The sequence below is a fragment of the Mustela nivalis genome, assembly GCF_964662115.1.
Source record: "Mustela nivalis genome assembly, chromosome: 9".
Taxonomy (NCBI): Eukaryota; Metazoa; Chordata; class Mammalia; order Carnivora; family Mustelidae; genus Mustela; species Mustela nivalis.
Genome location: NC_139028.1, coordinates 105,557,546 through 105,570,288, shown reverse-complemented (window position 1 = coordinate 105,570,288; position 12,743 = coordinate 105,557,546). Strand labels below are relative to the sequence as shown.

The window sequence follows — 12,743 nt, the reverse complement described above, 5'->3', positions numbered from 1 at the left end:
ATTTCTGTTGAGTATGGCCATAGGGAACTTTGTAAACATACAGGCAGGAGATCATTTGTGCACACTTCGTCATCTGAGGTAATTAGTCATGTAATAGGAATACATTAAGTAAGAAATTGAATACATTAAGTAAGAAAAGGGAGGTGGTTTATGATGTACAAGCTGTGAATGCAATGGTAGGAATTTTACCTTTATCCTTGGGAAATGGGAAACCATGAGAAGACAGTAAGAATATACAAGGAAAAGTGAAGAGGAATTTGAGGAAGAGATAATAAGGGATAAAATTTTAATAAAGATCTTCATGTGTCTTGGATGAAGTGCGGTAAGGTTCAGTAAGAGTTTGGAAGCCAGAGATAGAAACCCCAGTTAAGAGATTATTTGTTATAGTTTACATAGTATTAACAGGGTGTTGATTGTCAGTATGTAAAGTATAAAAATCTACTATAAAATAATTAATAATGTTTATTTTTTATATACAATAATATTATATTTGCTTATTATATATATATAGAGAGAGAGTTTAATAGTTGATTAATATGTTCGTGTATGAAAGCAAATGTTGTATAGATGGGATCTCATTAAATACTGATAACATCCCATTTGTTTGGTATTATTCCATCCATTTTGAGATGAGCAATCAGTGTCAGAGAATTAGGTTGATGGTAATAATAACAATAACAATATTCACTAAAAGTGAATATTTAGTGGCTGTCAGTGCTTTTGCAGATGTTTATTGAATTAATCCCCACCACAAACCTGTAAGATAATTCCAGCTCTTGTTTTGGCAATTATTTTATATTTTAAGTAATAGAAACATAGAGGAGGTAAAGATTCTGCCAAGATCAAGATGCTAATTAAGAGCAAGAACTAAGATTAGTTCAGAATATACTTCTTCATGGTTTTCCTCCAAATTATTACCCATGCCCTATATTGTTATAATTAACAACATTGAACTAATTATATTTTTCTTATATGACCACAATAAATGTAATCGCTTTATTACTACTTGGGAGGCCAGTGTCTATAACACAATTTCATTAGGGTGCACACACACACACACAGACACACACACATATATAAGATGCATCAGCAATTTTGAACACTTACCTTACAGGCTTAGAAGATCTTAATGATGTTTGGAGGTGTTCAGAAATAATCCCATCTTCAAACTGACCTCCTCTCAGATAGGTAACTTTCAATATGAAAAATAAGACACACCCAGTAGGAGACTAGTCAAATAATTTGATATCAAATCAAGTTTTTAAGAACGTGTTTTTATCAATCAAATGCTTCCCTTCTATCCTAAAGCCTCAAAAAATTTTTACAGAACCCTTGGGATTTCAATTTAGAATGGATTATTTTAGAAAAAAATATTGAGACATCATCTACAGATGGCTCTTGTCCCATAGGCAAGAAGCAAGGTATATGGAGTAAGCACATTCAAATGGGTCATTCTGAGCGTGAGAATCTTGCTCTGTAAATGGAATCAACAAAAATCATATTCACCTTACATTGCATGCATATTTAAAGAGTTTTCCATAGGTTCAAGGACCTTGTCATGGTGTTGTTACTTTTTCTCCTAGGAATTAATTATCTCCTCTGACAGAAATAATTTGTCTTATAAACCATGCTGAAGAGAGATGTTTAACAAACATCCAGGTTTGAATAAGGAGTTGCATGCCCCATAGTTGGAATCCAAACACATAGGAATATCCTTTCTCTAAATGGACCTGAGCTTCTAAGAATGTAGAATGTTAGGCAAGTAGAAAAATGTCATAATTCCAGTGTGGTGACCTGTGATATAGCTAACCTATTGATTCATGTCACAGAGAGAACTTCTGCCTCCTCAGCAATAATACAACTTCTCTGGAACCTGCTACAGACTGTTTGAGAGCTAGAGCACTGAGGGCATGAAATCAATGGCCTGCATTTTAAGGTTCTTGACTCCAAAAGCTGTTTTTTTTGTTTGTTTTCACAATCACTAGGAGACAGGAAGTAAAAACAAACTCTAAGAAGCTCCCAACTAATTATCTTTGGGATTCATGGTTTGTTCAGCATTGAATAGTTGGCACCATTAAAATTGTGGAGGCAACCCATGGAATGGGAGAAGATATTTGCAAATGACAGTACAGACAAAAGGTTGATATCCAGGATCTATAATGAACTCCTCAAACTCAGCACACACAAAACAGAAAATCATATCATAAAATGGGCAGAAGATATGAACAGACACTTCTTCAATGAACACATACAAATGGGTATCAGACACATGAAAAAATGTTCATCATCACTAGCCATCAGGGAGATTCAAATTAAAACCACATTGAGATATGACCTTACACCAGTTAGAATGGCCAAAATTAGCAAGACAGGAAACAACATGTGTTGGAGGGGATGTGAAGAAAGGGGAGCCCTCTTCCACTGTTGGTGGGAATGCAAGTTGGTGCAGCCTCTTTGGAGAACAGTGTGGAGATTCCTCAAGAAATTAAAAGTAGAACTTCCCTATGACCCTGCCATTGCACTATAGGGCATTTACCCCAAAGATACAGATGTCGTGAAAAGAAGGGCCATCTGTACCCCAATGTTCATAGCAGCAATGGCCACGGTCGCCAAACTGTGGAAAGAACCAAGATGCCCTTCAATGGACGAATGGATAAGGAAGATGTGATCCATATACACGATGGAGTATTATGCCTCCATCAGAAAGGATGAATACCCAACTTTTGTAGCAACATGGACGGGACTGGAAGAGATTATGCTGAGCATAACAAATAGCATGGAGGACATGGGGAGATAGAGAGGAGAAGGGAGTTGGGGGAAATTGGAAGGGGAGGTGAACCATGAGAGACTATGGACTCTGAAAAACAATCTGAGGGTTTTGAAGGGGCAGGGGGTGGGAGGTCGGGGTACCAGGTGGTGGGTATTAGAGAGGGCACAGATTGCATGGAGCACTGGGTGTGGTACAAAAACAATGAATACTGTTATGCTGAAAATAAATTTATAAAAATTTAAAAAAAAAACACAAGATGATTCCCAATTGTTCTACAACTTTGTCAGTTAGTACTGTTGTTTCCTTTGGGTAACTCTAGGAGACCTGTGGTGATGTATTTTTGTGGTTTTAATTTGCTTTCCCTGATGACTAATGGCGGTGAGATTTTGTTTTTCATCTTATTGTTAGACTTTTGTATACTTTTGTTCAAGTCCTTTGCATAATTTAAACGTAAGATTTCTAGTTTTCTTATTACTAAGTTTTAAATGTTCTTTATATATAATACAGGTGTGTGTCATATAGATGTTATGTATATCTACAAAATGTTCACCTAATCCATAGATTGCCTCTTCATTTTTACTAATGGTGTTACCTGATAAGCACTGAATTTTAAAACTTTGACAAATTCCAATTTTAAATTTGTTCTTAAGGTTTATGATTATTTTGTATCTAATAAATATTGGTCTCCTCCCAAGATCAAAAGATTTCTTTGGCAGTTTTTATAGATTTAGCTTCAACATGTGACCTCACACTCATTTTGAGTTCATTTTTGTGTATGGTATGAGATGAGGTTGTGGTTTAGATTTTTTTTTTCCCCCTCATAGATCTGGTAGAATTTGTGGAATAGTCTACATTTTCCCCGACTGAATTAACTGACCTCTCTGTAAAAATTCATGTAATTAGGCCTATTTCTGTGCATTCTATTGGTTTCAAATCTCAGTGTTTAACTTTGTGCCAACCACACAGCATTGATTATGGGTGCTTAATAGCAATTCTTGAATTTCGATAGAGTAAGCATCTGAACTACATTGTGTGTGTGTGTGTGTGTGTGTGTGTGTGTGTGTGTAAATCTTTGAGATTCCTTTGAATTTGTATATTTCTATATAAATCAGAATGGAATTGTTAATTTCTTTAAAAAATACTATTGAGGGCGCCTGGGTGGCTCAGTGGGTTGGGCCGCTGCCTTCATCTCGGGTCATGATCTCAGGTCCTGGGATCGAGTCCCACATCGGGCTCTCTGCTCGGCGGGGAGCCTGCTTCCTCCTCTCTCTCTGCCTGCCTCTCTGCCTACTTGTGATCTCTCTCTGTCAAATAAATAAATAAAATCTTTAAAAATAAATAAATAAATAAATAAATAAATAAATAATACTATTGAAATTGTTACTGGAATTGTATTGAAAACATAGAATGACATGGTAAAAGTGGAATACTTTTTTTTATTTCATAATTTATTAAAGTCTTTAAATCACAACTATCAATTGAAATTTATCAAATAATTTTACATTAATTCAAATAGCCTTGTGATACTCCTTCATTCTCTTAACTTAGTGGATTACACTGATTTTTAAATGCTCAATCAGTCCTTTATTACTGGAATAAATTCCACATCACCATAACCAGTTATTTTGTAAGAAACATTGATGGGTTTTTTGTTTACTTGTATTCTGTGTAACATCTTTGGGTATGGATTCAAAAGGGATACTTGTCATATATGTGTATATATATATATATACGTACATATATGACAAGTATCCCTTTTGAATATATGTACATATATGTATATATACATGTATATGTATATATGTATATACATGTATATATGTATATGCATGTATATATGTATATGTATATATGTATTGCCAAAATGCCAAGTCACATTATATGCAGGACTTCTTTATTCTCAGCTTCTTTATTCTCTGTCATTTGTTCTTCTATATCGCTAATTCTTTCTTCTGCCTCATTTATCCTAGCAGTCAGAGCCTCCATTTTTTATTGCACCTCATTAAAGCTTTTTTGTTTTCGACTTGGTTAGATTTTAGTTCTTTTATTTCTCCAGAAAGGGTTTTTATATCTCCCGAGTGGGTTTCTCTAATATCTTCCATGCCTTTTTCGAGCCTGGCTGGAACCTTGAGAATGGTCATTCTGAACTCTAGGTCTGACATATTACCAATGTCTGTATTGATTAAGTCCCTAGCCTTCAGTACTGCCTCTTGTTCTTTTTTTTCTGGTGAATTTTTCCGTCTTGTCATTTTGTCCAGATAAGAGTATATGAAGGAGCAAGTAAAATACTAAAAGGATGGCAAAGACCCCAGGAAAATATGCTTTAACCAAATCAGAAGAGATCCCAAATCGTGAGGCGGGAGAAAGGGAATAAAAAGAGGTTCAGAAAGAAAAAAAAAAAGAAAAGAAACAATTAAAAAAGTAAAATAAATAAAGAAAAAATATAAAAAAGAAATATATATATATTATATCTATATAATATATATATAAGATAAACTTTCAGAAAGTGGTTGATTTTCTGTTTCTAGAATTGCTGTTCTTCTTCTCTTTGATCTCCCATTGGATTTGTAGGTGTTTGCAATCTTTAGATAAGCTATCTAGCTGATCTCCTGCTACCTGAAGTAGTCTTAGCCTGCTACTTCTCTGTCATCTTGACTCCTCCTTTTTTTTTTTTTCACTTTTAATTTCCAGTTTGGTGGACATGTTCATCAAGTTTCTAATAATAAACTATTAAAGGATATCTGGAATAAAACTTGGTAATGGAATGTTAATTTTATGCAAAATTAAAGTAATTTAATATTTTGTTAAAACTTTCTAGAGTCAATTTCAGAGAGGGTAGTTTCAGTGATTAATTATATTTCCTTGTAATAATAGTCTTACAAAATGAATTAATGATAGTTTGATTTTTACTCCTCTATGAGAAATTATAAAAGACTGGGAGAGTCTATTTTGGAAAACTTTGGTAAAATGTTTCGAAACCTCAGGTGCCTGGGTGGCTCAGTTGGTTAAATGTCTGTCTTCAGCTCAGGTCATGATCCCAGGGTCCTAAGATCAAGCCCCACATTTGGCTTCTTGCTAGGCAGGGGACAGACTCCCCACTTTTCCCTCTCTCTTCACCCCTCCCCCAGCTTGTGCTTTGCTCACTCTCTCTTTCTCTCAAATAAATATACAAAATCTTTTAAAAAATGTTATAATTCCATTTGAAGCTCATATTTCTTTTACAGTATTATTTTTAATTAATTCTAATTTTACTAGGTATAGACTACTTTTGTAATTTTTCTGGAGTTGTGTATAGTATTTTGTAGAAACATCTTTTTCAGCTTATATATTCAAAATTATTGGCATTTAGTTGTTGATAATATTTTATATTTTTCCTCTCCCTTTTCATCATTAGTTATATTATTATTCACTAATATTGCCTAATTACCTTTTATTTCTTTTGTATTGACTCATATTGTTTAAACTTTGACTATTTTGAAAGGTTTCTCAAAGATCCAATGTGAAAATTTGTTGCTCTTTTTTTATTTTTTGCTTCTTTTTAATTTTCACTTTGATTTATCTTATGTTTTCTCATATTACTTTTTGATCTGCTTCTGTCTTATAAAAATAAAATCCTTTTCAGATTTTCTTTTTTTCTAGTGAAAATATTAATGTTATCATTTTCTTTAAAAGTATCAGTCTCCCTATATCCTACAAACTCTGACAGGTAGTATGTTCCTTATATATCAAGTATATGTAGATTTTTAAATTTCTAGTATGATTTCTTAATGAATTAACTGTGTTTCATAGAATAATTTTAATTTTCAATAATGTATCTGTGCATGTATTTATATTCATATCTACCTAGATCTAGATGTAGATCTACTTATAACTTTTTTTTTTTAAGATTTTATTTATTTATTTGACAGACAGAGATCACAAGTAGACAGAGAGGCAGACAGAGAGAGAGAGGAGGAAGCAGGCTCCCTGCGGAGCAGAGAGCCCGATGCAGGACTCGATCCCAGGACCCTGAGATCATGACCTGAGCTGAAGGCAGTGGCTTAACCCACTGAGCCATCCAGGCGCTCTAGATCTACTTATAACTTTTACTGAGCTCAGATTTCTGTATAATGTCACTTTTTTAAAAACATGGTGATGCTTTTTAAAATAATTTTTAGTTAATTTTATGTATACTCCTTCCATACATACAAAAATATGTATTCCTTGTTAGATGTATGCTTTTATACAAACCTCCATAAACTTTTAATTTCTGTTGTTCAGATTTTTTATACCCTCTGCATTTAATGCCTTCTTAGGCATCCATCACAGAAAAAGAAATATTGAAATCTTCCACTGTGAAGGTGGATCCATATTTTTCTTCATGTGGATTTATCTAAACTTGCTTTATGCATTTGGAGACTAGACTGCTAAGTGTATGCCTGAGGCAGGGTCATGCAGCAAGAAGACAGAGTCAAACATCATACTTTACAGATAGTATTGTAAGAGGGTTGTAAGAGGTGGACAGTTGTAGGATAATCACAAGGAATCTATAATATCCTGGGGCTAGTGGAGCTGAGTACAATTGAGTAGAGTGGGTGCACTGTAGTGGGAAGCAGAAGTAGAAATGAGCAATGCAGAAAAAAAAAAAAGTAAAATTAGACTTACATGGACTTAGCATGGACTCAGGAGGATTGCTGCTATGAACGGAGGATTCCAATTTACTCAACCTGATTCACTCAAAGTAAAAACAAAACAAAACAAAACAAAACAAAACACTAAATAAGGAAAATAACTAATTATGCATTGTGGCATTTCCTAATTCTGAGACCCTTATATTCAACGTTACCTAGTGACATAAAACAATGTATATAACTTCTAAGATTCCAATGGTTGTAATTAGCCATTGAGAATTATTTCAAAATCTTCATGCTAATGACAATGACTCTATGGTGATGAGTACATATTAATATTTTTCTATACTTCCTTTGCATATTTAGCTCTTTACATAATGTGAGGAATTAAAAATATATGTGTGTATATAATATACATCTCCAGTTTTTGAAGAAATTATTCTAGGAGAAGATGGAGAGAATAATACATATTCACCTTACATCAGTGCTAGAAGAATACAAAAGAATTGAATCATTCAGCTAATCACCCTTAAGAGATACATCAAGTGGAGACTGGGTGGCTCAGTCAGTTAAGCATCCAACTCTGAATTTCAGCTTATGTCATGCTATCTAGGTCCTGGGATCCAGCTGGGGTTGGATTCTGTGCTCAGCAGGGAGTCTGCCTCAGGATTCCCTTTCTGCTTCTGACTCTCCTCATGCTATTCCCGTCTCTCTCAGATAAATCAATCAGCAAACAAACAAATATATAAATCTTTAAAAATAATAAATCAAATAAGCCTCAAGGCTGCCTATGTTACCACTATAATAATATGGGCTTTATTTTTCAAATTATAATCACACACACATTGGCTGATGGAAAATGCCTGTGGGAGGTTTCCCCTGAGGACATGCACATGCTTTAATACATGTTATTCCCAAAAACGTTTTTCTGAAAGGTTCTTTGGATGAAAGATAAACAGGAGGGTAAGAGGTGCTCCATGTCTGTTTGCTGTTACATAGTACAGATACAAAAAGTAAAAGGAACCAACTGAAGGATCACCTTGGTATAATATATACAAAAACATTTTATATATGTATGGATATATAGGATAAAGAGAAAATAATTGTAATTTTTATAGGTTTTCATTTTATACAGAATTTGATCCCCTAATTTAAATTTTTAAGTTCCTCTGTAATAATTGTGTTGGTAGATATTTTTAAGAGAAGGCATTCAGGAATATTGGGAATGCAATTGAGGAAGGTTTTATGCCTTTATTTGTATTTGGGAAAAGGCATCTAAGGACAATGAAAAAAGAAGTATGAACTTCCAAATTGTATGGAATAAACTGGTGATTTAGATGTAGACCTTCCTCTTAGTACTTGTGCAGCTTTGGATTCAAGATTCCTTATTTGCAAAACAAGGACAATAATACAATAGTCCCTTTTATCCATGTTTCGAGTTTAATGGTTTCAGTTACCTGTTTTCAACCATGGTGCAGAAGCAGAAGATCCCCATTTGATGTGTTGTGAGAAGGTCAACAGCAGCCTAAAGCTATTTCCCGATGCCTGCCTCGTTCACCTCACTTCATCTCATCATGTAGGCATTTTATCATCTCACATCATCACAAGAAGAAGTGTGAGTACAATAAGGGTTATTACACTGTGATATATTGAAAGAGAAAGGGGGAGGGAAAGCAAGGAAAAGGGAAAGAAAGAGGAAAAGGGAGGTTTTATAGATTCCGTCCCCCATCCAAGGGGATTCCCAGAAGAAAGTTCATAGGAGCTACTATAGATCTTCTTCCTATATCAATTTATATTTTCACAGCTTGTTTTTAAGCACTGTGGGTTGAACAGCAACCTTTAGCAACCTACCTTACCACTAAGTGGTAAGAGATGTTCAGGTTTGCACCAGTGTTCAGAACACACTCTAAACCAAGAGTTGCATTTCCTACAGTTTAGATTCTCTAGTTTTTGTTCTCTGATTTTACTGAAAAGCTACCCTGGGGTTTATATATGTCCTTTAATTGATCCTATTCTTCCACATGAAATTTAGGCTTGGATCTTCCCAACTTATACATAAAAAAGTATTTTGCCAAGCTCTATGTTGAAACCAGAACAAATTTATACCAATGCCAAAGTTTTTTTCCTTATCCTGAATGTATGTCTAGCATAAAATCATCAACCCACCCCATATGGCAGAATACAAAGTCAATAGGTAAAGCTGATTAGTTGATGAAGAACATCTTGTTTTCTATTTTCTTATACAACTGTGTGTTCCTCTCCACACATTTTATGGACTTGACAAGTTAGAACCATGAGACCTTGCATTGTGTATTCCCCAATGAACTCCATTTTGCTCTCAGAACAAGACAAATAGATCCAATATTTTTACTTCCACTTATCAACCAGGGAGGGAGGATGAAAGACAATGAATTTCACGGTGTTAACAAGAAAAAGGTAACAAGACATAGGACCCTGGATGCTCCATTTTATGAGCAGTAGATGAGAGATCTGTTCTCCTCAACACACTCTTCCCCGCTGGTACCATGAAAATAATGAATTGGCATTAACCGTCTTTTAGGGAAATCATAATTTTGCTGTGGTAGACACTTGGTAATGGGTAAAATGTGATGGCTCAACATATTCTTTCTCTTCTCCTAGATCGACTGCATCTAAGTGGCTATGCTGCTTAACTGCATGGTTAAACATGCAGGATGTTCTTTCATCACTAGGGTTCTTCAACATGTCAACAGAAAACAACAGGCTCTCTGCAGTGTTCTAACATTTTAAACAGCAACCTCTAGAATGTGTCTTCAGAGTGATTGGGAAAATGGAAGGCTTTTATATAAAAGTAGCACCATGTTCCTGTATTCAGATGCTCAGATTGTACCTCTGGTTTTCCATTTCCTGCCTCTCCTGAATCGTGACAAAATCTGGTTAAAACTGAACCTCGACAAAACTACCAAGAAGGTGAGTCTCTGAATTTGTGGTCAACTAATTCAGTTTATTTATTTGCTATGATTAAGAATCTTGGGGCGCCTGGGTGGCTCAGTGGTTTAAGCCGCTGCCTTCGGCTCGGGTCATGATTTCAGGGTCCTGGGATCCGGTCCCGCATCGGGCTCTCTGCTCAGCAGGGAGCCTGCTTCCCCCTCTCTCTCTCTGCCTCCCTCTCCATCTACTTGTGATTTCTCTCTGTCAAATAAATAAATAAAATCTTTTTAAAAAAAGAATCTTGATTGTGATTTTATATCTTGAACAAATATTTACTTCTCCTGAATGTATAGAATATGGTGTTGGATTGGGGCTTTGTAAGTTATTGTCAGTAGCATATGGAAGGGAGGAGAATTGCATAGGTTTATCTGAGTGTTAATAGCAGAGACAGGAGGTAGAAACCAGACCAAAGTCCTTTTGGTCAGTGGATAATGTAGCATAACTCTCAAGAGCACAGAATTTGGCATTTGATACAGGTCCATACCTTACGTTACTTTTTACTGCCTGAATGAATTGGTGTTATTGTTGGAACGCATCCAGTTGCGATCTCCCATGTATAAAAATAAGCAGAGTCACTCCTGGGTTATTATGAGTTAAATGCATTCAAAATGTTCATTAAATTCCCAGGATTTAGTATGCTCTCACTAAACATCATTTGAATAATGATATCTGTCTTACACCATAAAACTTTAAACATTAAGTACAAAAATTCCTCTGTGATCTACGTATTTTTTCATGTAAAAATACTCCAAATATTTACAGTGCTACAAAAATATGTCATATGTTCCATATCATTTCAGGTGAAGTAAGTTTCTGTTGTGTCTCTGGACTTACCTCAGCCTCATGGAAAATCAGAACAACGTCACAGAATTTGTTTTCATGGGACTATGGGAAAATAAGCAATTAGAGTTACTGTTCTTTTTCTTGTTCTTGCTGTGCTACCTGGCTGTCTTAATGGGAAATTTCATCATCTTACTCACCATCACTTGCAGCCATCTAATTGAACAACCAATGTACTATTTTCTCTGTCACCTTTCCCTCATGGATCTCTGCTACACCTCCACTGTGGTGCCCAGGCTAATCAGGGACTTAGGTGCAGCAAGAAAAAACATTTCTTATAACAGCTGTATGACCCAGCTCTTCACTGCCCACTTGCTGGCGGGTGTGGAGATATTCATCTTGGTGTCCATGGCTTTAGACCGCTACGTTGCCATTGTCAAGCCCCTGCACTACATGGTCCTCATGAACCGGCGGAGGTGTAACACGTTGGTCTTCATGGCCTGGGGTGTGGGGTTTTGGCACTCTGTGGCTCTACTGCTCATGGTACTCGACTTACCTTTCTGTGGTCCTAATCAGATCGATCACTACATATGTGATGTGAAGCCTCTTTTGAAACTGGTGTGCAAAGACATTCATGTTGTTAGTATCTTAGTGATTGCAAATTCAGGAATGGTGGTGGTTGTCATTTTTCTTGTCCTGGTGGCTTCTTACATTCTCATATTATGGAATCTTAGGACATACTCCTCCATAGGGAGACGCAAGGCTCTCTCCACCTGCAGCTCTCACATAATGGTGGTGGTTTTATTCTTTGTGCCCTGTATCTATACTTATGTTCTACTTGCCGGGAGTGAGAACAAGGATAAGGAAGTCTCTGTGTTTTACACTGTGATTGCCCCCATGCTGAATCCTCTCATCTATACCCTGAGAAACATGGAGATGAAAATCGCCATGGGGAAAGTGTGGTCTAAAATGGCACATTCAGAATTCAAGTCAAGAGGTTGATTTTCATTGTGTTTTCATTCAATCCGTTGTCCCCAGACAGTTGATCACTTGTGATGTTATAAAAGCATCTGAGTTCTCTTTGGGGAGCTGGGCTAAAGAACCTCTGAAGTTAGTATGAGCCAAAGAAGCAAGTCATTGTAATTCAGATTGCAATCTGCACTTTAAAGAGTCCAGTTACTTCCAGGTGTGAGCACTTGGATTTAAGGAAATCAAGAAATAACCTTCCACAGCTCATCTCTGATCAAATCACTCATCTCCCCGCTAAAATTCTATATGGTTCCCTGTTTTTCTTGGAACAAAATCCAACACTTTCATTTGTTTATCATAAACGTCCCTAAATTGGTTCAGCTCTAACAGGTACTATCAGAGGTCATCACACTGGAAGAAGGTATGGTGTTATAATGACCGGCTTTGGGGTCAGGGTTAGCTGGTTGACATAAGTTTTTATTTTTGGGTTTTGGCAATTTGATTTAATTATGCATGTGTCTATGAAATGGGGTAATATTATACCTCATGAAGATATACTACCACTAGGACTAACACATGTGAAGTTTTAACACAGCATAAGGCACATTGAAAAGTCAAGTTATGTAATTCCCTCTTTCCCTGTC

At 35.8% G+C, this 12,743-nt stretch overlaps 1 protein-coding gene and 1 long non-coding RNA gene across 2 annotated transcripts in view; one reads left to right on the top strand and one right to left on the bottom strand.

Annotated features, from left to right (window-relative positions):
• The window catches only part of LOC309873033, a 697,683-nt gene that overhangs the window by 108,362 nt on the left and 576,578 nt on the right, over positions 1 to 12,743 (bottom strand). The gene's annotated exons all lie outside the window — the stretch shown is intronic.
• Positions 11,194 to 12,132, top strand: LOC309841295 (olfactory receptor 4P4-like; the record flags this gene model as incomplete). The annotated part of the gene is made up of 1 exon (XM_082684186.1): positions 11,194 to 12,132. The coding sequence occupies one exon, from the start codon at positions 11,194 to 11,196 to the stop codon at positions 12,130 to 12,132; it is 939 nt and encodes a 312-aa protein (XP_082540312.1).